At 38.7% G+C, this 21,210-nt stretch overlaps 4 protein-coding genes across 7 annotated transcripts in view; 2 read left to right on the forward strand and 2 right to left on the reverse strand.

Annotated features, from left to right (window-relative positions):
* The window catches only part of iffo2b (intermediate filament family orphan 2b), a 33,935-nt gene extending 24,511 nt beyond the window's left edge, over positions 1 to 9,424 (reverse strand). Inside the window, exon 1 of one of the 4 annotated variants that reach the window (XM_020629125.3) lies at positions 7,842 to 9,424. In XM_020629125.3, the coding sequence (XP_020484781.1) occupies positions 7,842 to 8,311 (470 nt within the window). In that variant the 5' untranslated portion in view covers positions 8,312 to 9,424. The remainder of the gene's footprint in view (positions 1 to 7,841) is intronic. The other 3 variants (XM_020629124.3, XM_020629127.3, XM_020629126.3) reach the window with 3 other exon arrangements.
* Positions 9,425 to 11,150: 1,726 nt separating this feature from the next.
* mrto4 (MRT4 homolog, ribosome maturation factor) lies at positions 11,151 to 13,554 on the forward strand. Its single transcript, XM_020629063.3, has 8 exons — positions 11,151 to 11,250; positions 11,458 to 11,516; positions 11,600 to 11,703; positions 12,303 to 12,384; positions 12,468 to 12,535; positions 12,620 to 12,771; positions 12,961 to 13,037; positions 13,134 to 13,554. Exons 1-8 carry the CDS (start codon positions 11,223 to 11,225, stop codon positions 13,269 to 13,271), a joined length of 708 nt encoding a protein of 235 aa, XP_020484719.1. The 5' UTR covers positions 11,151 to 11,222; the 3' UTR covers positions 13,272 to 13,554.
* A 44-nt stretch (positions 13,555 to 13,598) lies between these two features.
* Positions 13,599 to 19,120, reverse strand: akr7a3 (aldo-keto reductase family 7, member A3 (aflatoxin aldehyde reductase)). Its single transcript, XM_065954718.1, has 7 exons — positions 18,691 to 19,120; positions 17,639 to 17,826; positions 17,437 to 17,541; positions 16,736 to 16,832; positions 14,831 to 14,930; positions 14,560 to 14,689; positions 13,599 to 14,001 (listed from the first exon to the last, which is right to left on the reverse strand). The coding sequence occupies exons 1-7, from the start codon at positions 18,983 to 18,985 to the stop codon at positions 13,840 to 13,842; spliced, it is 1,077 nt and encodes a 358-aa protein (XP_065810790.1). The 5' UTR covers positions 18,986 to 19,120; the 3' UTR covers positions 13,599 to 13,839.
* Positions 19,121 to 20,816: 1,696 nt separating this feature from the next.
* megf6b (multiple EGF-like-domains 6b) overlaps positions 20,817 to 21,210 on the forward strand; it is a 66,545-nt gene continuing 66,151 nt past the window's right edge. Inside the window, exon 1 of the mRNA XM_065954715.1 lies at positions 20,817 to 21,191. Coding sequence (XP_065810787.1) covers positions 21,100 to 21,191 — 92 coding nt within the window. The 5' untranslated portion in view covers positions 20,817 to 21,099. The remainder of the gene's footprint in view (positions 21,192 to 21,210) is intronic.

Raw genomic sequence — 21,210 nt, forward strand, 5'->3', positions numbered from 1 at the left:
ACAAACTGCATGTTGCTGATATTTCCAAGAGAAGGTGAAAGACCCCCACATATCCGACATTTTCTTTCACGTTTGACCACATGAAAAAAGTTCATGAGTTTTCCAGGTGACTACTTCTGCACAATAAAAAAAAAGCCCTCTTCTCTGAATCAGCAGTTATAGGTATACTAGCTTGCCAGCATAAAATCAATGCGACACAACAGATACACATCTGTTACTGACATCGGTTCATGCCACATTATTTACAGATGGGCCGATGTCTGTGAACACAACCTACAAAGGCCGATACAGATGTTCAACTGATGCATCGGTGCATCCATACTTGCTCTATAGTTTTATTTTCCACTGACAAAAAGTCATGAAAACAGAAATAGCCAGAAGGCATTCCTCTGCTTCTCAATAATCTCTGCCTTTTTTTAAGTTGTCTGGCTCAAGCCCCTCGGTTCTACTAAGGATGTGAGTCCATAAAGACACAAATACGAAGATTCAGTTAGAGAACAAATTGTCTGTTGTTGTTCAGGCATTTAAAGTTTAAGCGCATGTTATGCCAAAAAGATTAGTGCTCTTTCTTGGACTATTTTTAGCCGTGGATTACATTGCAAAGGTCTGTGAGCTGTGAGCAGTTCACACAGTCTTGTTTAAGGTTGACTCTATAGGCTCTAACGTGACCGAAATGTTTGGATATTTCAAATTAAAAAGAGGATTTTTTTTTTTGTGGAAAGCTAAACAGCCTTACATTTTTTTGTGCCAAAAATGTGCTGACTTTCTTTCTCTTGGTACTTAATAAAGTCAGGTCCTCTCAGATTTCATTTCTCCTTTACTTTATTAGGTCCTGACCCCCTAGCTGGTAACCAACGTAGTACTGCATTATGCAGGATTCACTCAAAATAAACACCACAGCTCATTTCATAATAACCCGATGTAATTGTTAGGCTAGTTACAGTGTTGTACGTACTACAATGAGATAACAGAGGTATAAACCTCTTATGAATTTCAACTGATAGTTTAGTTTTTATAAAGAGGAAATACATTCTTTGTAAATTCTTAAACATGAAAAATGACCTATGATTAAAGTTATGACTGCAAATGCTAAAACATGTTGTGAGTTTAGGCAAAGCGCACCATGCAGACAGGAATAGAGCATAAGAGAGGAACAATAAGACCTCTAATCTGAAGCTCAATGGTTTTAGTGGACTGCGCTCTCTCTCTTTCTCTCTCAGTATCTCAGCAGCAGGGAGTCTCCCTCTCTGAGAGGCCCTGGCTCAGCACGCAGGCGGCTCTGTGCCAGGACGCGGTGCAGCAGTGGCTGGAGGTTAGAGCCTCGGTGCTAGGTGACGGCTTAGAGAAAATCCCTTTCCTGAATAGACTGGCTGGATTATAAGCAGGGGCAGGTCAGCACCAAAGACAAGCAGAAAGAGGGGGAAGAGTTCATCAGCGGTGTTCTTAATTCAGGAAATATGATATTTGAAACATAATGCAGCCTGCAGCTTTGGAATCACAGCAAAACCTCACCCTGCAATTAGTCACCTCTTTATTACGACAACTCCAAATCCTACTTTCAAAGGAGATGCTTGACTGGGCCTATTACCTCTCCGTAGCACAGGAAGAGAGATCAAAGCGCCAGAAAAGCGTCTTCAGTGGATTCTCACTGCATTGATCCACACACACACACACACACACACACACACACACACACACACACACACACACACACACACACACACACACACACACACACACACACAGCTAAATTCAGCTGAATGTGAATTATTCATGCAGGCAGGGAGAACATGCCCAAGGGGCCCGGAGACTGGTCGGGTTCACTTTACGTCCATGTATCGCACACATTGTCATTTTGCAGGACACTTGTTTGGACTCAGTGCAATGACGGAAAAAAGACCCAATTAGGAGAGGCGATGGCAAAGACCACGGGTCTCTAGTTCAAGTCCCAGCTGGTGAAGAGAAACACTGTAGTGGAAAGATACTTTCCAGCTGACTGTTCAGTTTTTCTTTACTCGCTCTGTGAACAAACAGTTTGATAAAGGGAATCCTCAGTGTTTGATAAACGACTGATTTAAGTAATGAAAAAAAAACAATGCAATACAGTCCATTTTAACAAACACATATTAATTAGTTTTTACAACCATGTATTGTGGTTAATTTCCTGTGCAGCATACAAGGTATTGACAAATATTTGATGGTTTCAAATCAGGAAGCAGGAAAAAGGCTAAAATGTGGCTGATGCATGTCTTGAGAATAAGGTACAAAACTAGATATAGAAGATGTAACCAGGTCATGTTTAAGGAAGAAATAAAGCTATTTTCTCTTTACATTTCAAATGTAATCTCCATGCCACACTGGGGAAAATATGAACCAGAATTGATGAAAATCTGTTACAAGTTTTTGTATATCCTCCTTAGTGACCTATGAATGACACTGAGTTAATAAAAAGAGACTTAAATTAAAGTTAATTGCATCTTAAAGCTTCTTTGGGGACTTTAAGTATGTGCAATTTTTTTTGGTGCCACCTGTGGAGAAAGCGGTACCTACGCTCTTTGTCCTGCACATCTTTTTTTTTTTTTTTACAAAAATTGAATACAGCTTTCGTTTAACAGTCAGATGTATCACTCATTACACATCTTGACCATTAAATATGTGAAGAAAAGGCTGTTTCAGCAATCACCTGCCACCTACCCCCCTGCAGGGGTTTCAGGCATTTATAATAATAACATAGAAATAATTCATCACATCACTGATGATCTTTTTTTGCGGTCATAGGTCATAAAGAGACATCAGACAACATTAGTTTCCGTATGTTTCATAATCGGTTTAAACCTTCTTACGGCTTTAAAATGTAAAAAGGTATCATGCTCAGAGCATCGCTTTTTTTCTGCAGCACAAAGATTTGAATAGCTATTTTCCACAGAAATCCAAGTAAACTACATGATTGTGCTCTCATCTTAGGTGTTCTTTGCATTAGGAAAACAACTTCTCTTATCTTTTTATATGCAGTGTTAAGAACAGGTATTAGCATATTAGCACAAGTGCTGTCGTTGACTCCTTATCTTGGTTTCTGTGCAGAATCTGCATAATGGTTAAAACTGTCGTCAGTAAAGCTGCACCAACAGTTTAACATGTAAATTCTAAACAAATTCACACTTTACCATCCTGCACAGAACTGCGGTGACACACTTTCTATTCCGAGTTAACACTTTGACTGACAAATAAGTATGTCATTGCAGCTGTTTTCATGGCCTTATAAGCACTATCTCATGCTGCTGGTAATTACTGTTAAAGTCTCACTGACATCAATGTGAGATATTTCACAGTGATGTGGGACAGAAGGGTAAACACTGTGTGTATGAGGGCAGTGGCATTGACTTTACCCATCATGCTTTGCGGGGTCGTTTGTCAGTGTGAGAGGTATGTGACCTCACAGTCCATACACTATGGCACTAAGTGAACGAGTCATATGAGCTGGCTGTCTGATTTATGAAGCCAGACCTTGAACAACTCGAGATGTCTTTGTGTGTGAGCGAGATGGCTGTGAATGAACAATATTTCATTTTTAAAGGTGTAACACCTGACAGATTAGTTAAGAGTGTGGACTAAATCTCCTGAAGAGCTTTTTTTAGGTCCACAAATAAACCCAGTTACTGTGGACTAACACGATTGTACTCTTTAAAAACAATTTAGTATACTGGAGAGTAACTGTGTTGGAAATATTTTGGAGCAATATCCTTTTCTACCAAGAAAAAATGGTGAATGACTGCAGATTGTTGAGAAAATGTCAGCACAAGATAATTATTTTCTGCAATTGTTTTGTCTAATTTCAGCTCGCAATTTAAATACAAATCTGGAGGTCATAACAAACTTTTTAACTTAATTAAGAATTCTTTTAAATGAGGAAAGAAAAAGGAAGCCTACGGATATGAAGAAGTTCTTCATGCTTTTTTGTAACTTTGGTCTGAATATAGAGAAGAGAAGAAGAAATGTGGGTAAGAGAGAGAAAAGATGACACACACCAAATGGTCTTTAGTAGGGATGGGGATCACCAGAGGCCCCACGATATGATGATCACGATACTTCAGATTATGTCCACAAAAATGAAACTAAATCAGTTTTGTCAAATAAGAAAACATTCTCAGTCTATTCATCTCACTTCAGTATTTTTTATTTCTACACAACGAGAGTCAAGCCCACAGACTGACCAACACTGTGATCAAAGTAAAACCCTGTAAAAGACTACATGCACCTCACAAACTGAACTGTGAGTGTTTCAGTCTAATGGAACTTAACTCAACACAAACATGTACAGTATGGACGCCTGAACGACTGCAGTAATTGTTAACAATGCAACTTGTTCAAAATGAATTGTGCAACCCCTTTCAGCAATTACAAATTAAAAAATCATATTTGCTATTAATATAAAAAAAACGTTGATACTTGGTGGCCATGAATCAATATAATGTCACCACGCAAAATATCACGATATTCTATGCTGTATGGATCCTCCCCTCCTCCCCCCACCCACCTCTAGTCTTGCTATACGAGACTATGCCTTTCTATACAGGGTCCCTGCTACATGTAAATCAATGCCCCAAATCTAATTAAACACTAAAATAATTTATTGTAAATTAATTCAGGCTTTAGATTGTTTAATGACGGATGTTTTTTTATACAATCGGTCATTTCATGTTCACTCTACTTGAAAATCATTCCTAAAGGTTTTTTTTATTTAAGCATCAATGATCACCTTTCCTGTTATCTTATTTAAAGGGTGTTGCATGATGATTCAATTAAAAACAACAATGAATATTGCCAACTAATATAGTCATGCCACTGAGTGCAGATAATATCTGGCATTTTTATTCTTGTTCACACTGCAGTTATTGGTTTTGACTTTAAAGCAGGTTAAAAATGTGGTCAAATGTTCACCTATATAACAACTTTTTTTAAAAAGCATAATAAAGGACCTTATCTGGGTCATGAACTGCATAGTTCTACTTCATTCAATCAATCAGTCATTCTTAAATTGTCCTGGCAAATATTTCTCCTAATACATTTAAGCCTTTTTTTCTTTTCGAGTACCCTGGGAACTGACTTCACAAAATATCTTCATAAGTGATTGTGTTACAGACAATGACAGATCACACCATTTTGCCTCAGGCTCAGGAAATAGTCCCTTGATCAGACAGAGGCATTGTGTCGACCGAAAGTAAATGCACAAGAAGTTTCAGTATAAATGCAAGTGTTTACTTCAGAAATGGAGCAGCTGGCCATCAATCTGCATGTGTGTGTGTGTGTCCACTCTCGTAAAGCTTTAATAAATCACTGGGGCACTGTGGGAGCTCTGGGAGGGATTTCTAGTATGCCTTACAAAGCAAGTCTACGTGCAGACGGGTGCATGGGGCTGACGAGGGGTGGAGCGAAGGACGAGGGAACGGTCGTACACAAAAAGAGCAGAACAGAAAAGGCTTGGGCAGAACTGGGTAAGGGCATTGAATGCTGAAACGTGACTGTAGTAAAGAGGATTTAGACCAGCAGACAGAGAGAAAACAACTGGGCAGTGAGCTCGGTGATGATGCAATTACTGAGCTGAGAGCACAGAAGGAATGTGAAGCAGGGGAAGAGATTGATTACCATGATGGGCAATAAAAAAGAGGCAAGAAATGTTTCTGTTCCCTCACTTTTCTGGATGTAAAACGAATAATAAAAGGGACACGATTGACACTTACGCACTTTTGAGTGTCAAATAATGGAAATGTAAACACAATTTAACCCTGTAAGTGGAGATTTCCAATAGCATTTGTTCTTTCCTATACCAGTTCTAATAAGTATCCCTCTGATACTAGTGCAGTTAAAAAATACAAATTACATCAGTAAGAAACTCATTTTTGGAAAGAAAAATGTGAAAGCTTTGACTGATATTACAGTCTCTGCTAGCATAACACAGTTTTCATTGTCACATAATTTCTCTTGGTTAGAGTTTGGGATCAGTGCATTGACTGTCGTACTCGATGATGCCCAATGTTTCATTTTAGGCAGTATCAGATGCCGATACGGGTACTGGCATCAGAACAGATTTTCTTAAAAGATTTCAAAATAATGAAGACAAAAGTAACGGAAAACTCAAAAGCCACTATTTTGGAGTTTATTATATATAAGTGCAGTACCTTTATATATTTTGCTTACTCAAACTCTACTTCAAAAGAAAACAAGGTGGCTGAGGCATGAAGTTAAGAGGGCTCATTTTTGCAAATGGAGGTCCAAAGTTTTGGGCCTCAGCTGCAGCAGTTTTTATTGGCTGCCCTCCCAGTCTCTGACATCCATCTTCTGGAGCAGAAATGCTCAAAAGAGGATCTGCTGGTGTTACAGGGAATGACTGGGCAGGATGTGAAATTTCCCAGAAAAGTGGGAGAGAGCACACATTCTGTGTCACTGAGTCAGTGCACTCAGAGGGGAAGTCGGCCTTCGTCATAGCCGACCTCTGCGAGCAGACCTGCTCTAAATGCCTCTCTGCTTGAATCATAGCAGCAAACAGAAGCAGGCGGCAGTGTCGTCATCCCCCCCCCCCCACCCTCCCCCCAGCAGCCAGCCAAGCGGGCCAAAAGTGACGTGGGTCAGCCGGGGACGCATCAATGAGTCCTCAAGGAAATAAAACTAATGAGACTAAAGAAGAAGAACAATTGGTGGAGACTGAATCATGCAGAGGAATTTCCTCATAATGTGGGGAAAAAAGGGCCAATTCAATCCATGTCTCGCTCGGCTCTGACATCCCTCGTGTGAAATAAAACCTGACGTGTAACTCTATTACTGTTATGTGTCCTCACTATACTGTCAGATGAGCATATGGGGACATCCGTGACTCACACCCACATGGTGAGAAAAAGTCAGTGACAAGTTTGAAGTCACAAGATGGCTGATGAAAACAGCATTTTGACATAAAAACAATCAGATCTGACTATCAACCAACTCGGAGATTCTTTCAGAGACGTCACGGTTCAAGTTCTGAACGTTTTCTTCACTTAGTGACATATCGTTTTGCTCCAAGAAAAAACACAGCCCAAGACAACTTCTTCTGATGTCTTACTTTGTCCATTAGACTTGTCTTTGAGAGCAATACTGATTATGTGTCATCGTGATTTAATGTACCAATATTCTAGATCAACTTAGTGGCTACAGTTTCATACATAGACTCAACCCTTAATCTTGCAGTAGTTGGACTACTGAAGCACGGACTGTGATGTTGGCTTGATGGGATATCAATGTAATAGGCTATTCCTGTAAAATAAAACCCTTTAAGGGGCTTCATGTGTGGTGAAATAGTGATACCTTGTAGCTAGCTACTCTAAGTTTGGTTCTTATTGTTATGTAGGCTTGTAAGGATTATAGGGGCCCAAAATAGAAAAGGGGGCCCAAAGCAATATTTGCGTAGAACTCTTCATCTCTATTCTCCCCCTGCTAATGATAAGTAGCCTATAGGTGAGATACATTCAGCCCATTCTGACTCACATGGTTGTCAAAAACGGCACCTGGCTGGGTCAGTGGCAAAACTTGTCAAAAATGACTCTGTAAGGACCCTTATTACGTCATTTTGACGCTGTAGGCTTACTTGCACGCATTTGCTTAATGTGGTACCCAGGTCGTCCCATTTTGAAGCTTATCGGTGAAGAACTCTCTCTCTAGCATTATTGATGCTATAAGGGAAATGTATTTTACAACATTAAATATATATTAGGCACATTATACATTGCCAGTTTTTTTTTTGTTGTTGTTTGGGGGGGGGAGTTAAATATCAACATCAAGTTTCCCATACAGTTAGGCCTTTAGGTACTCACTTTCTCCTGTACTCGTCCCTCTCCCGCTTGACTTTGGCCAACACGTTATACAGAGCCCTCAATTCAGGGGTTATGGTATCTATCTGGACCCCAACTCCGTCCGGATGCGTCCACGTCACCCCGGGCCCGTGTAGGGTCTCAAAGCGCTCCCCTTGCCTCCGGACGCTGGTGAAACTCCAGATGGTACCCGGCATTCTGGACTCCGGGCCGTCTGTCTGTACCGCAACTTCCCGGGTGTAAAAGTGGCGTTGTTGCGGTCTCTGCAGGGCTTTCTGTAGCTGGCTCTCCAGCAGTTTGTTCCTCCTCTCCAGCTCATGCACTTTGGCGAGGAAGCAGCGGAAGCGCAGGTTGAGGGTCTTCAGCACATGGATGTTGGAGCCCAGGTCATTTCGCAGGGCGCTGGTTACCGCGCCCGAACTGGACGGGACGCCACAGACCGGCTGGGTGTCGGAGAAGTAAATGGAGTTCATGACGCCAGACAACAACAACAACACCGAGTTATCCAACTATGGCTCTACCTGGTTTGAAAGCAACAACACAAACTCGTCCTCCTATCTCTGCATTTTTCTCCACAATCCCACTACCCACAGGACCAGTTTCCCCCCTCCCTTACAATGCAGATGCTGAGAGTGACTGAGACTGGCTAACCATCACTGTCCCTGCTGGATGTTTTCCCCGAGATGCTGACATGAACCCTGCATCATGTAAGCGAACAAAAAAAAAATCCAAGGAAAGTCCTTATAGAGGCACCGAGGGCATTATCTGGTGGAAGAGGTTTGACGCAGACCGCAATAAGCACCAGCAGTCACCCTTCCCGTCACCCTCATGTCTGGTTTTGTCTCTGCTTTGTCAGGAGCTGCTGATGCTGTGCGGGATCATACAAGCCAGAGGAAGACGGTCCACCTCCTCTCTTTGTCATTCCCCTCGTTAGTTTTGCTCTATCCGGTCTCCTCCATGTGTAGCGGTGGGCTGGCAGGACGCAGGACCGCAGAGCCCGGCCTCTCCGTGGTGTGCGCGGATCATGTTGCAAAGTGCTAAACTCGGCACTATCGCCCACATCGGCCCCTCCCACCACGTCCCTCCCCTTTCCCTGACAGCGACTAGACGGAGCTCATCCTGGCTAAAAGGATTACCAAAAAAAAGAAAAGAAAAACTAATTTAGAAAATAAAGCATAGTGTAAAACAATGGAATTCCATTTAATTGTATTTCAACTCAGTGGTTTAAACTGATTTATGCCCGCTGTTTACAAACTTCACCTCAAATGATTCACAACATGGCAGCCTATAGCTCTATGTAGTCATATGTGTACTATAATTCAGAATTAGACCATGTCAGGATGAAGTGAAACTAATGTGTTTTTTATTTAAGTAGTCTCTGAAAGCTAGGCTACTGTTTTTCCTTTCTTTCCTTTTTTATATTTTAACCTATGTGACCCTTTAGAACTACATCTTTATTGCTTTGTTACTCACTTTTAAGGTCACCTAATGATATAAAGTTCATTTTAACTTAATATATATTATACTAACATGAATAAGTATTCATACTTTTTTCTCAAAATACCCATTGGAGTCAACAATATATTTATTCTATACCTGTCACCTGCAAATTATTTGTATATTGTATACTATAGTGTATTATTTAATTGTATTTCTTATTTGAATATTTGGTTTTAGTATTTGTATATTTGTATATTTCTGATATTAAGCATCTACAGGCTTGCTCCAACAATATTTCGTTGTACTTGTACAGTGACAATAAACATGTCTTACCTTATCTTATCTTATCTTTGTATCTACACGTCATCTAATGTATATTGACGGCATACATAGGCTAATATTTACTCAGAAATGTGGAGGTGTTATTAATAAGCTAGTGTCGGTAACAAACATTAACAAGCACAAGAGGAAATATGTTGTTTAATTCTTCATACACTTCATACATCTTATTTAATTCATAGGCTATTTTTTTCCTACATGTTCTTTACCTTACACACTTATTTGTACTTATAAGCTACTGTACAAAACTTTCTATGTTAACATAATGGTATAGCCTGGTTCTACCTTTTCAAGTTTTTTAAAGAAAATGTTTTTAATCAGAAAATAGCGCCAGTTATTCCTGATGTAACCTATTGGGATCTCCCTGAAAGTACAGTCAATTATGCCCCCCATCACTATAGCAGGACAAGAAGGGAAATCTTACCATGAATCAAACTATTCTTTATCCCAGATTTGCCCAGTTAAATCTGCAACATCTTTTAATGTCCGCTGAAAACGTGTGAGAAGATCCAAAATGGGACTTACAGACACCTGTGTCTCGTATGTTGTAAATATGAATTATGTAGGCCTCACGCTTCTTGCACGTTGTCACTTTAGGTTCAGATGCCCCCTAGCGGTCAGTAAGTTCAAATCCCCATTACTTCAGAGAGATAGTTTTGGGTCCTGCAATGCATAGCCTACATTTAAAAAATATATTTTTACTGTTCAGCAAGACTATTTAAAATGTTGCATTTAATGACATTGTTTTTTTCTTCTCATAAATATCAATACAAATGTAACCATAGGCGTAAAAATGTCCAATAATAGCACTCTGGTATTTTTATGCTTTATTATGCACACTAAAAAACCTTTAAAGCTGATCCCAGTTTTGAGATAAATGTTTGTGCGACATGCAGCCAAAGCTAGCATTGCTCTAATATTACATATGCTCAAGTCTAAACCATGGCTGTAAATCCTATTAAGGTAAACAACTGGCTAAAATTAAACAAGTTCAATGCTCTAAACCTAACGTATTTAGATATGTAAAAGAAAAATTAAAGCCAGTTTGTTGAATAAATATGTGGAAATATGTCAGTGAGATACTGTTTTTTTGTTTTTTTCTCGTGATGCTGTAATAAAAATGTATTGTGATATACTTTGTGCATAATGAATTGGTAAGGAGGACTTACAAGGGGGCTGCCAGTGGCTGTGTTTGCCTGCAGCCAATTTAATTTAATCTAAATTGTTTTTGAATTAAGTGTTCTGTTTTGTTTTAATTAATGTTTTTTAAAAGAGGGGCAGATATTATAAGATTAATCTTCTTTCTGCTCCCTTTCATTCAAAATTTGAGATTTTATGTTTGTTTGTTTTTCTTAACTTTATTGTTTTTATTTTTTGAATGAAATAAAATTGACAAATAAAAAAATATATATATATTAATTAAGACACAACAATTAATTTCTCGGGTTCATAACAGCAACGCTGATACATAATAATTATTTAAATTAAATATCGTCTGACTTATTTGTATTCAGGCGCCACACGGTCACCTTTACAGAACAGAAACATTTGAGGTCCTTTTACTTCACGTGTGCGTCTGCTGCTCTGCCATCGTGAGAGGAAACCATGCCGAAATCAAAGAGAGACAAGAAAGGTAAATTAATGTAATGTACAGACAAATTAGACGGTTAAATATATTACCGATGTGCTTGTGTGAGAAGATAAAAGTAACGTAATTGATGGACACAAGTCAACGCTATCTTCATAAAGCAGTTTTACATAATGGATGCTGTTAAAGTCGTCGCTCAGTAAAAACTTAAGACCAAATGATTGACTGATTTTCACATACTCTTTCTATCAGTTTCGTTAACGAAAACAGCCAAGAAGGGACTGGAATTAAAACAGAAACTAATCGAGGAGGTGAGTGTAATCTGCTTTATTCTATTGTGATAACTATCTAACTAAACATTTCCACTATAATCTCTGCTTGTGTGTCTTTTTAGTTACGGAAATGTGTGGACACCTACAGAAACTTGTTCATATTCTCTGTGGAAAATATGAGGAATAACAAACTGAAAGACATCAGGACAGCATGGAAACACAGCAGGTAAAAAAAAAAACATCAACCAGGGAATTTATTGGGTAATTTCTGCGACTATGTACATGTTGGTTTGTTTAATTATCATGAGGACAGCTATGCCTGTAAAAAAAAAAAAACAGTTTGGTAGTACTGTATGATTTTTAAAAATCTAATGAAGGAACATTTTGTTGAACAAGTAAGTCCTGTAAATAATTTGGAGGAAATGGTTTGACATATCTCTACATCTAACAGTCAGTAAGGGTGGAATAAAATGTCACCAACAAGGACACTGAAGGAACCAGTGTTTCAGAGTGTTGGACACATGAAAGAAAAACATTATTATTATTATTATTATTATTATTATTATTATTATTATTGTAAAATGCCTATACCAAGTCCCCTTAAGCCAAAGCTTCATCTTCAAATGGCTCATTTTGTTTAAAAATCAAACACATCTACTATCAGAAATGACTACAAAAATCAGCATAATGTTTTAATGTCAATGTTTTATTAAAACGATTCAACATAAATGATTGATCATCATAGTTCGCATTTCGTTTTCAAAGAGACTGATTGATTTTAATGTTTTGTTATTGCAATAATAGTTGGACTCTTCTGCACCACAGGTTCTTCTTTGGCAAAAATAAAGTCATGGTGATCGCCTTGGGTAAAGGAGAAACAGACGAATACAAAGATAATTTGCACAAGGTAAGAATAAATCTAGGTATGGGGGGTGGATGGAAAATGATTAAGATAAATGATGAACTATTGTTAAATTACTTGCTCTGCAGGTCACCAAATATCTACGGGGAGAAGTGGGAGTACTTTTCACAAATAAAACAAAGGATGAAGTACAAGAGTAAGTTAGCTTCACTTCCTGCACCATTTACGGTTTATCCAACAATTGTTCACTCGGTAACTGATTTGGGTTCTCTCTTTGCAGGTACTTCAGTCATTTCAAAGAGGTGGATTATGCGAGGGCGGGCAACCAGGCACAGATGGATGTAACTCTGGATGAGGGACCCCTGGAACAGTTTACTCACTCAATGGAGCCCCAGCTGAGGCAATTAGGACTCCCCACCGCACTCAAGAAAGGTAAGATGACACTACAGTTATTGTAAATGTTTCTCTTTTGCTAATAATGTAATGCAAAGAGCAAAACAAACATCCCATTTGTAAATTCCTCCATACTTCCCTGCTACTCTTAGCTCACAATCTTAATGATTTGAAGTTTTATTTGTGAACAACTTGTTTAGTTAAAGTCGTATTTTGGATCATTCAAAGGTGTTGTGACACTGCTCAAGGACCATGAAGTCTGTAAGGAGGGAGACACACTGACTCCTGAGCAGGCTCGTATTCTGGTGAGTGCTTTACTGCTTTGACTACAGAAAATGTTAACTGCAACGGATTGTAGTGCATTGCATTTTGACCAACTGTTTATTTCTTTCCGCCCATAGAAACTCTTTGGCATCGAGATGGCAGAATTCAAGGTGCAGATCAAATGTATGTGGAACTCAGAAACGGGCGAGTTTGGGAACATTGCTGGAGAAGAAGAGTCCATGGAGGATAATGAGGAAGATGATGATGCAGAATGAAACGTCTACAAGGCAGCTTGTAAATGGCAATTTTTAAGTCATCTTTGCCAACCTTCAACAGCAGAGGGACATAGAAACCATTCATCCTGACCGCCAGTGCTGACCCGGGAGTTTTAGTAATCTCCTTTTTCTGGCCATTTGATCATCCCAAAACATGAACTTCTGTCCATCTTGAATTTTAGCTTTGGATTGAATGTTTTCAGTAAAAACAGGAGCTTTGAGTCAAGAGACTTCATGATGTATTTTGTGTAATAACAAATATAGTGGAAAAAGTGCTAAACATCATGACAGTATTTTTCTTTTTGCAAAATAAGGGGGGAAACAGACCGCCTTGTAAAACCATTTTATACACGTATGTGTAGGAATAACAGTTTGATTTGTAAAAATACAATATCTTTCAATGTAAGTTTAATAAAAAAAAACTCCAGAAGAAAGAAATCTTAATTTCTTACATTTATACATCAACAATTAAGTGATTTAGGCTTCAATTCTTATTGGTCACAGATTGATCTGTTTAATAATGTCATTGTATTTGTCAATTATTGTTTGAGTAGATTGAATTTTTTTTTTAGCGGAAGTAGTTTGGACAGTCATGGGCAACGAGATTCCAGGCCTCATTGAAGGCGGCGACAACTCGATCATTCAGAGGATCCTCGTCTGCAGCAGCCAAGTTTTGCTGAAGTTGCTCCATACTTGACATGCCGATGATGACTCCATCACCAAGATCGCCCTGGAGCAGCAGAGAATCGAGTGGTCAAATACTTTAATACTTTTCAATACCACATGTTTTGAAACAATACAATATCCATTCTTTAAATGATCACTAGTACTACAAAACAAGCAAATCTTTTAAAGAACTTAAAGATCCTCAGTCATGTTTTCAACCAATAGCTGCTGCAATCAAAATAAAGAACACGTCTTAATTGCAGAAAGTAAACTGCCAGTGTACTGATGTGATATCAAAACAGATTGATATGGTTTCAAGTTTTTCTAGTAACAAGGTATGTTCAAAATTTCTGGCATTGTGACAACCTTTACCATAATGGTTAGCGGTAGGCTTCTAGGTGACTTCTTGTTCATACCTAAGGTTTCATGCGTTTGCGCTGGCTTGATCTGATGATTGACTAACAGTGCCAAGGCAATACTTATCTTGGATTATTATCTGCGTACTAATACAAAATATTGTGCTGACTTCATTTTGAACACGTTTTAATGAACTGTATGTCTTATGTTGTATAGTGTAATGCTCCTATGATAATGCCACAACAGCTCTCTGTACAGTTGGTACCTTCAGCTGAGAGTGGTGGTACATCCAGCGCATCGCAGCAGACGTCATGGAGGGTTTATTTGAGCCGTATGCTGTCTCCAAGGCATTAAGAACCAAATCTATCGCCTGGAAATGACTCAACTTCCAGTATCTAATGGAGAAAGACAAACAAATATTTTGTGATTGATCGATGGTGAAAGGTGTAAGTTTAGCTGTGAAGAAATACTGAAACTCATGAAGGGAGTAGTATATTGCATGGAGCATTAAGAAAAAGGAATGCCTGGTCTCTCACCTGTCCCGGTATGCTTTAGCCCAGCTGTTACCAAAGAAGCGTCCAGTAGGCTGAGAGCCATCTTTGTCTTCAAAATGGTACTTTCCTGTCAGAAGGCCACCTATAGAATAGAAGTCATTTCTACATTGAAATTATCTTGTGTCCGACTAAATTCTGCAACTTTGAGTGATATATTTTCTACATTTTTTGAATAATAGAATAGAATGTCATAAAGCCTATTTCATTACAGGTTAGCTCAATGTGCTTTACATTGATAATGAAAACAAGGGAATTCAAGAAACTGTTATTTCAACAATCATGAAGATACATAAATTATTATTTTTTAAATTGAATGCACATCACAGACACCACATAACAATCAAACACCAAAAAAGAGCATTCAACAAAACCCTAGAAAAACACAAAGTGTAACTATTTGTATGCTTGGGAGAAATTATTTTGAGTTTAGCTTTAAAAGTAGAGACTGTCGTGATGGAACTACGGTAAGCTTGTTCCAAGAACCACAGTAACTTAAGGCCCCTTCTCCAGACTTTGATCTAATTCTTGGCACAACTTACAGATCTTTACTGGATGGCCTGAGGGCCCTGGTAGGGTTGAAGTCTTTGAGCAAGTCAGAAATTGACTTGGGAGCTGAACCATTAAGTTCTTTATGGACTAATAATAAGATTTCAAAGGTGATTTTGTGTTTTACGGGGAGCCAATGGAGTGTTTTGAGGATGGGAGTTAAATGTTCAAATTGTTTTGTGCGTGTTAGGACTCTGGCTAAGTTGAAGTTTTCTCACAGATTGTTTGGATAGCCCTATTGAAAGATCATGAGATGACAGGGAAATGTACAACTGTGTGTCATCAGCATATAAATGGTAGGCTATATTATGTTTCTTCATGATAGCACTAAATGGGAGCATATACAGATTAAATAGCAGAGGCCCAAGGACTGACCCTTGTGGAACCCCAAAGAGGACCTTTCTTTCTTTAGATTTAAAATTGCCAAGAGAAATGTGAATCTCTAATTCTCTAGGATATGATAATTCCATTAAAATCAGTTACAGTTTTCAATAAGAAATCAGCAAGTTCTTCCAAGAAGCCTTGTCTAATGTTAAGAGGATGATGACAGTAAGAATGAGTGCAGCACTGAACAGATCATTTAGAACAAGACCTAAATATTTAAAACTAATGTAGTTGCCAAGATGGAATGATTCACAGATTAAAAAAAAATATATCTTTAAACAGGGCTACAACCTAACCTGCCCCTCCTGCTGATTCGAGAGTAGTGCACAAATGTGTAGTTATCAGGTGATGTCTCAATGAGCTCCTTGTTGCCAGTTTGATCAAGCCATGTCTCAGTTAGAAGAATAAAGCCCAGTTTCCGAGTAGAAATTATGTCGTTTACAATAAAAGTCTTTCTTGAAAGGGATCCAACAGTCAACTGTGCAAGTTTTAGAGTGCATGGGGGAGTTTTTGCAGTGACAGACAAACCTTTAAAGTCCAAACCAGACTGTGGGTTAACAGTCATGGCTATGAGGCTGATTTAAAGCTGGGATTGCACAATAGTAAACAATAATGTTAGTATGCTAACAAGCCAGTGCTAAAAAGGGGTTACATTTACCATCATCATTTAGTTAGCATGCTTACATCTTCTATTAGCACTTAACACTAAGTTAATTTGAGGATGATAGGAATCTATTTCAAAGAATTAAGTTGTAAAAAAAACATGATTGACCTGTTGCTGGCACTGAAGTAGAGTTCAATCAATGTGATTATTTATCTTAAAAAGAACATGGATGCTTTGACCAAGTTAATAAAAATACATCTAACAGTTATTGAGACATGTTACTCAAAACCTCAGACTCAAATGTAAACCTCATGGTGGTATAGGTACACCAGGAGAGGGAAAGTATACTGTACCTGCAAGGGGATTGTATGCGTAAAACTTAATTCCGTAGTTTCTCAGACATGGCAGCAACTCCGTCTCAACCTGTCTTGTCGTGGCATTGTACATTCCCTGAGAAAAGATGTACGAGTTTGAATTAGGGCATAAGAAAGGTTAAGCGATCACATCTAAGTGAAAGTAAAATAAATAATGAAAGTTTTTTTTCCCCCAATAACAATTAAAGTTGGAGAAAATCTTGGGATATTCTACATTATAAAAACAAGTGTCCAGGGTTTATGTTAACTGTTAATTACCAGCTTGTATTTAGTATCACATGCAGATGTCTGGCAAAAAAAGTATATATAAACGGCCAAAATGTCCGGCTATACAATATGAATACAATATTTGTTGAGTGTTTTCCTCATTTTGTATATATAACATCACAATAAGATCACAATTCCAAATGTAAGGCCACACTAATCTAAAGTATAGTCTCCCCTTGCTCACGTATGGGGTTTTGTGCATTTTATTGCTGTTTAATGTTGGTTATTAGGCATATATGCCTATTCAAAGCATACAGTGGTTGATCTGTAAGGCCAGAATTCTGCGGCGGTAAAAATAAAGTCTAGTGTTAACTCAGCATGTGTCACCATAGGTGCTTTCCTTGCTGAAAACTACCTCTATCCTGGGTCACCTGTTGAATAAAACATTTTTTTAAAAGTTTAAAAATAAATACCTGATACACAGTGGGAACAATCCAGTTGTTGTGTCTGCAGATGCACACGATTTCAGCAACTTCCCATGATGCATAGTTTGAAAGACCAAACTCTTTGAATTTTCCCTGTAGGGGGGTGTTTTAATGTTTAAAAGTTTAGTTATTTGAAATAAGCAGATAGTGTCTTAACATTATAGGTTCAATAGGTATCTATTCTCTTTACCTCTTTGTGGAGTTCATTGCAGGCTCTAAGAGTGTCCTCAATTGGGTTTTGGTGGTCAGGGGCATGGAGGTAGAAAAGATCCACACAGTCAGTCTGCAGCCTCTGAAGGGAGGTTTCAATCTGGGAGCGTACACTCTCTGGCTTCAGTGTCTTTCCATCCCAGGGGTTAGCCTTGGTAGCTATACTTACTGTCGCATCAAGTTATACAGAACTGAATTATTCTTTTTTTCATAAACATGGAAGATACTATTTGACTTTCTACAAATGATCAAAACATGACAGAAACATTCAGAAACATTCAGATATTCTACCAGCTTGCTCTACACCATTGATCAACACATTTTCTGATTTAAAAGCAAAGTTGAACTTGCATGTCATCTAAATGAAAGACTGGTGGACTGATAATATGGGATCTATATGATAAAAACTTTTATTTAAAAAAAAAAAAAAGAAGTTCACCAGTTCATACAGACTACCTGCTGGACTTTTTTGTTATTGATTTGGTGATTTATGTTTTTCAAATAACTTTTTCTCCTTCTTCTATAAACTTGGAAATAGACATTCTTCTTACTTGTAATTTGTATTTGGATGATTCAATATTGTGTGTCGGCTACTCTCTAAATGTAATCTTGACGTGGCAAGGAACTGTAGACAAAAAAATGGCTAACTAAATTTACATCATAAAGTAACATCATTTATTTTGAAATTGTGCATTGGACCCTAACAAATGGAAAAGGAGTAGACGTCACGATTACGTCATCAGTCTCTGGCGACAGACACAGCAAAATAAAGGGGAGAGAAACCCTTCAGGTGTCTTACGTTTCTAGAATGTGCAAAAACTCCTAAAGATTTGGTGTCTTAATATGCATGTCTTTAAACGTACATTTGTGGAGTAGAAATCATAACTCCAAGCTGTTGCCAGCTGCAGGTTGGGCCTACGTTGTCATGAGCAAAAGTTCAGTCAGTCCACTTTTAAAACTTTTTTTTAGCATTAGCCCACTGGGAGAGTCAAGTGTTTATTGTCTCTACGACTATCTGTGCTTCTAATATACCTGTTTTAGGAAGATTCATGCCCCCAATGATCGTCTCTGACTTCCCATCCATGTACATGAAGGCTGTGTCCACTCTGTTGTGCCCCCTGCCCAGAAAAGTCTTCACCATCTCCAGGCTCTGCTGGGCGTCGGCTCGCCTTCCGAAAGGCATCGTCCCCAGTAGGGAAACCGGGCGTTTAGCTGGACACGACGACATGTTTCTGCGAGCCACAAACCTTGGAAAATGTATGAGCACTTCCTTGATAATGTGGCTCCTTTTCAGTGTCCAGAGTCCCCCTGTTACTACACACTGCATGATAATGTACGGCAGCCAGTGAGCATGCGAAGGGCAAAGTTCGCGATGCAAGTAGTAGTTAGGGAGCGTCGTAAAGTTACTCAACCGATTTAAAACGAAGCATGTGCTGTATTATTATTATATCTTCAGAGCCTCGCAGCCTTTGCCTGTTAGACTGTAGTTTAGGTAGTGCAAAGGTCGTCTTCAGTGACCGCCTCCTGTATTTTTTTTTTTGTTTTTTTTTCGGTCATGTTATGTTAATATTTGTTCAAGTTGCCATCTATCTGCAGGACAGTTGTCATACCAAGTAAAGCAAGCAGTTCAGAGTCTGACCACAAGGTGTCAGCAAATAGCCAACCATGTCACAAAAGATGCTCTTGAAGTTTCCTCCACATTCAGTAATGTGTAGTCCAGAAAATATGGCAAGACATCTGTAAAGCATAGCACTTTGAGGATTTTTTTGCATTACAAATTAAATGTATTATTATTATTATTATTATTATTATTAATAAAATGTATTAAGTCATTATAAATTGTTATTTTTTGAAGTGTTGAAACATGCAGATTGATAAAATATTGGCCTATTCAAATGGATTGCTTTTACAATGTAATTTATTATTCCTCTGTGAATAAGTTTCTGGTTAACCATCTATGTGGCCATGGGACACAAATAAGTTGTAGGTCCACATTATTTTATGATGTGATAATGATACTGATACCAACAATAACATTTTACCATTTCATTTACCAGAATGAGTGTAAATCTACTCTAATTCTGTCGCTGGGCATATGCTGAAGCTACAGAAAGTGGTGAGTGATTATTATGGGGAACACACAGCAGATTTTTATTTTCAGTTTTTAAGACGTCAGCATTAGACTTCTTTAAGACTCATTTGTGTTGTAGTTAAGGGACTCTCGAAAATGTCTTGTTCTCTATACCCTAACTTTGCTTACACACACCTTTCATGAAACTCTAACATGACAGCTCCTGATCTAATGAGAACAACATGTCGTATGGCTGGGACCCACGGAGGCTGCTCGGACAGCAGTGACCCGGGTCTCTTTGGGGTCATGAACACACATGCGGTCAATGGAAGCTTTGTTTGGTGAGCAGCAGCGTAGCTGACCCTTTGACCTCACCATCAGCTATTTGCCCTGCAGTGGCTGCTTCATGCCCTTGAATTTAACCCCAAATTTCCCCTGTTGCTCCAAGAATGGTGGTATAATAACCACTTTCCCTGGATGTCAATGTATATTTGAGTGCTTTGTATCTTCCCGTGAAGATGTTCCTATAAGCTTTGAGTAACGAGCCGTACGCGCGTATTTGTTTTCTGCACGTGCGCCTGTTTACCAGCCTCACGAGCCAAATTGTTTTCATCCAGACGACCTTTGAGAACTAAATACACACGAAGATGTTGGAGGGTTAGCGGCTAAGTATTCAAAAAGTATCCAAACGATAAAACGCCCAAGTTTAACGTAAATGAGCACACCTTGTTTTAAATGTAGTTTTTTTGTTGTGGTTGGCGGTGTGTCTTAAACAATATCAGTGACGTGATATACAGTAAAAAGACTAATAGGCCTACAGTTAAAAAAAAAAAAGTAACTTCATTTTTTTTAGGAAACCCTACTTCTATTGAGTGCACTTTGCAGACTGCAGGGTTTGTGTGTGTGTTAAAAGCTCCTGAAGCTCTGAATTGTAAAAAAAAAAAAAAAAAAGCACACTTCCAATCCTCCCCTCCCGAAAAACCCTTCTCAGCCATCATTACCAAGTGAATGGAGTGAGTTCAGCCCTCAGCCTCCACGAGTCTCTGCCCGTCAGTCTTAACATCTGCAGTGAGCAGGAAGCGGAGGTGAGCTGCAGTTTTCAGTCAGTGTCACACGCCGGCTGGGAGTGAGAGAAAACACATCGCATGTGATGGCTGGCAGGTTTTTGGAAAGTGCTGACTACATCCACGCGGAGGATCCTTTGCGCGCTTTTTAAGTTTTTTTTTTTTTTTTCTCTCGAGTTGACCGCTCGGATTTATTTGATTAGTTTGTTAATTAAGTTTTAGTTTCCTCTGGTTGATTTGCCCAGTAACACTCATGCATGAGTCTGCGAGTAAATTCAACTATTTGAAACTGTAAGAGGAGTTAAAATGGATTGTTTTGTTTTTTCCTTTCTCCTAATATTTATCAAAGATACATTTGCATTGCGTTATGGCATCGCCAACAACCTGCAACCATATATGTAAGTAAGCTTTTCTGAA

The sequence above is a fragment of the Labrus bergylta genome, chromosome 5 (assembly GCF_963930695.1).
Source record: "Labrus bergylta chromosome 5, fLabBer1.1, whole genome shotgun sequence".
Classification (NCBI taxonomy): Eukaryota; Metazoa; Chordata; class Actinopteri; order Labriformes; family Labridae; genus Labrus; species Labrus bergylta.

What these genes read in the sequence shown, in the direction of transcription:
- mrto4 (XM_020629063.3), top strand. Translation starts at nt 11,223, where the DNA reads ATGCCGAAATCAAAGAGAGACAAGAAAG. An exon ending in AACAGAAACTAATCGAGGAG is followed by an intron (nt 11,517 to 11,599) that starts GTGAGTGTAATC and finishes GTGTCTTTTTAG; the next exon opens with TTACGGAAATGTGTGGACAC. An exon ending in CTGAGCAGGCTCGTATTCTG is followed by an intron (nt 13,038 to 13,133) that starts GTGAGTGCTTTA and finishes TTCCGCCCATAG; the next exon opens with AAACTCTTTGGCATCGAGAT.
- akr7a3 (XM_065954718.1), bottom strand. Translation starts at nt 18,985, where the DNA reads ATGCAGTGTGTAGTAACAGGGGGACTCTGGACACTGAAAAGGAGCCAC. An exon ending in CATGAATCTTCCTAAAACAG is followed by an intron (nt 17,827 to 18,690) that starts GTATATTAGAAG and finishes TTGATGCGACAG; the next exon opens with TAAGTATAGCTACCAAGGCT. An exon ending in GCAATGAACTCCACAAAGAG is followed by an intron (nt 17,542 to 17,638) that starts GTAAAGAGAATA and finishes ACCCCCCTACAG; the next exon opens with GGAAAATTCAAAGAGTTTGG.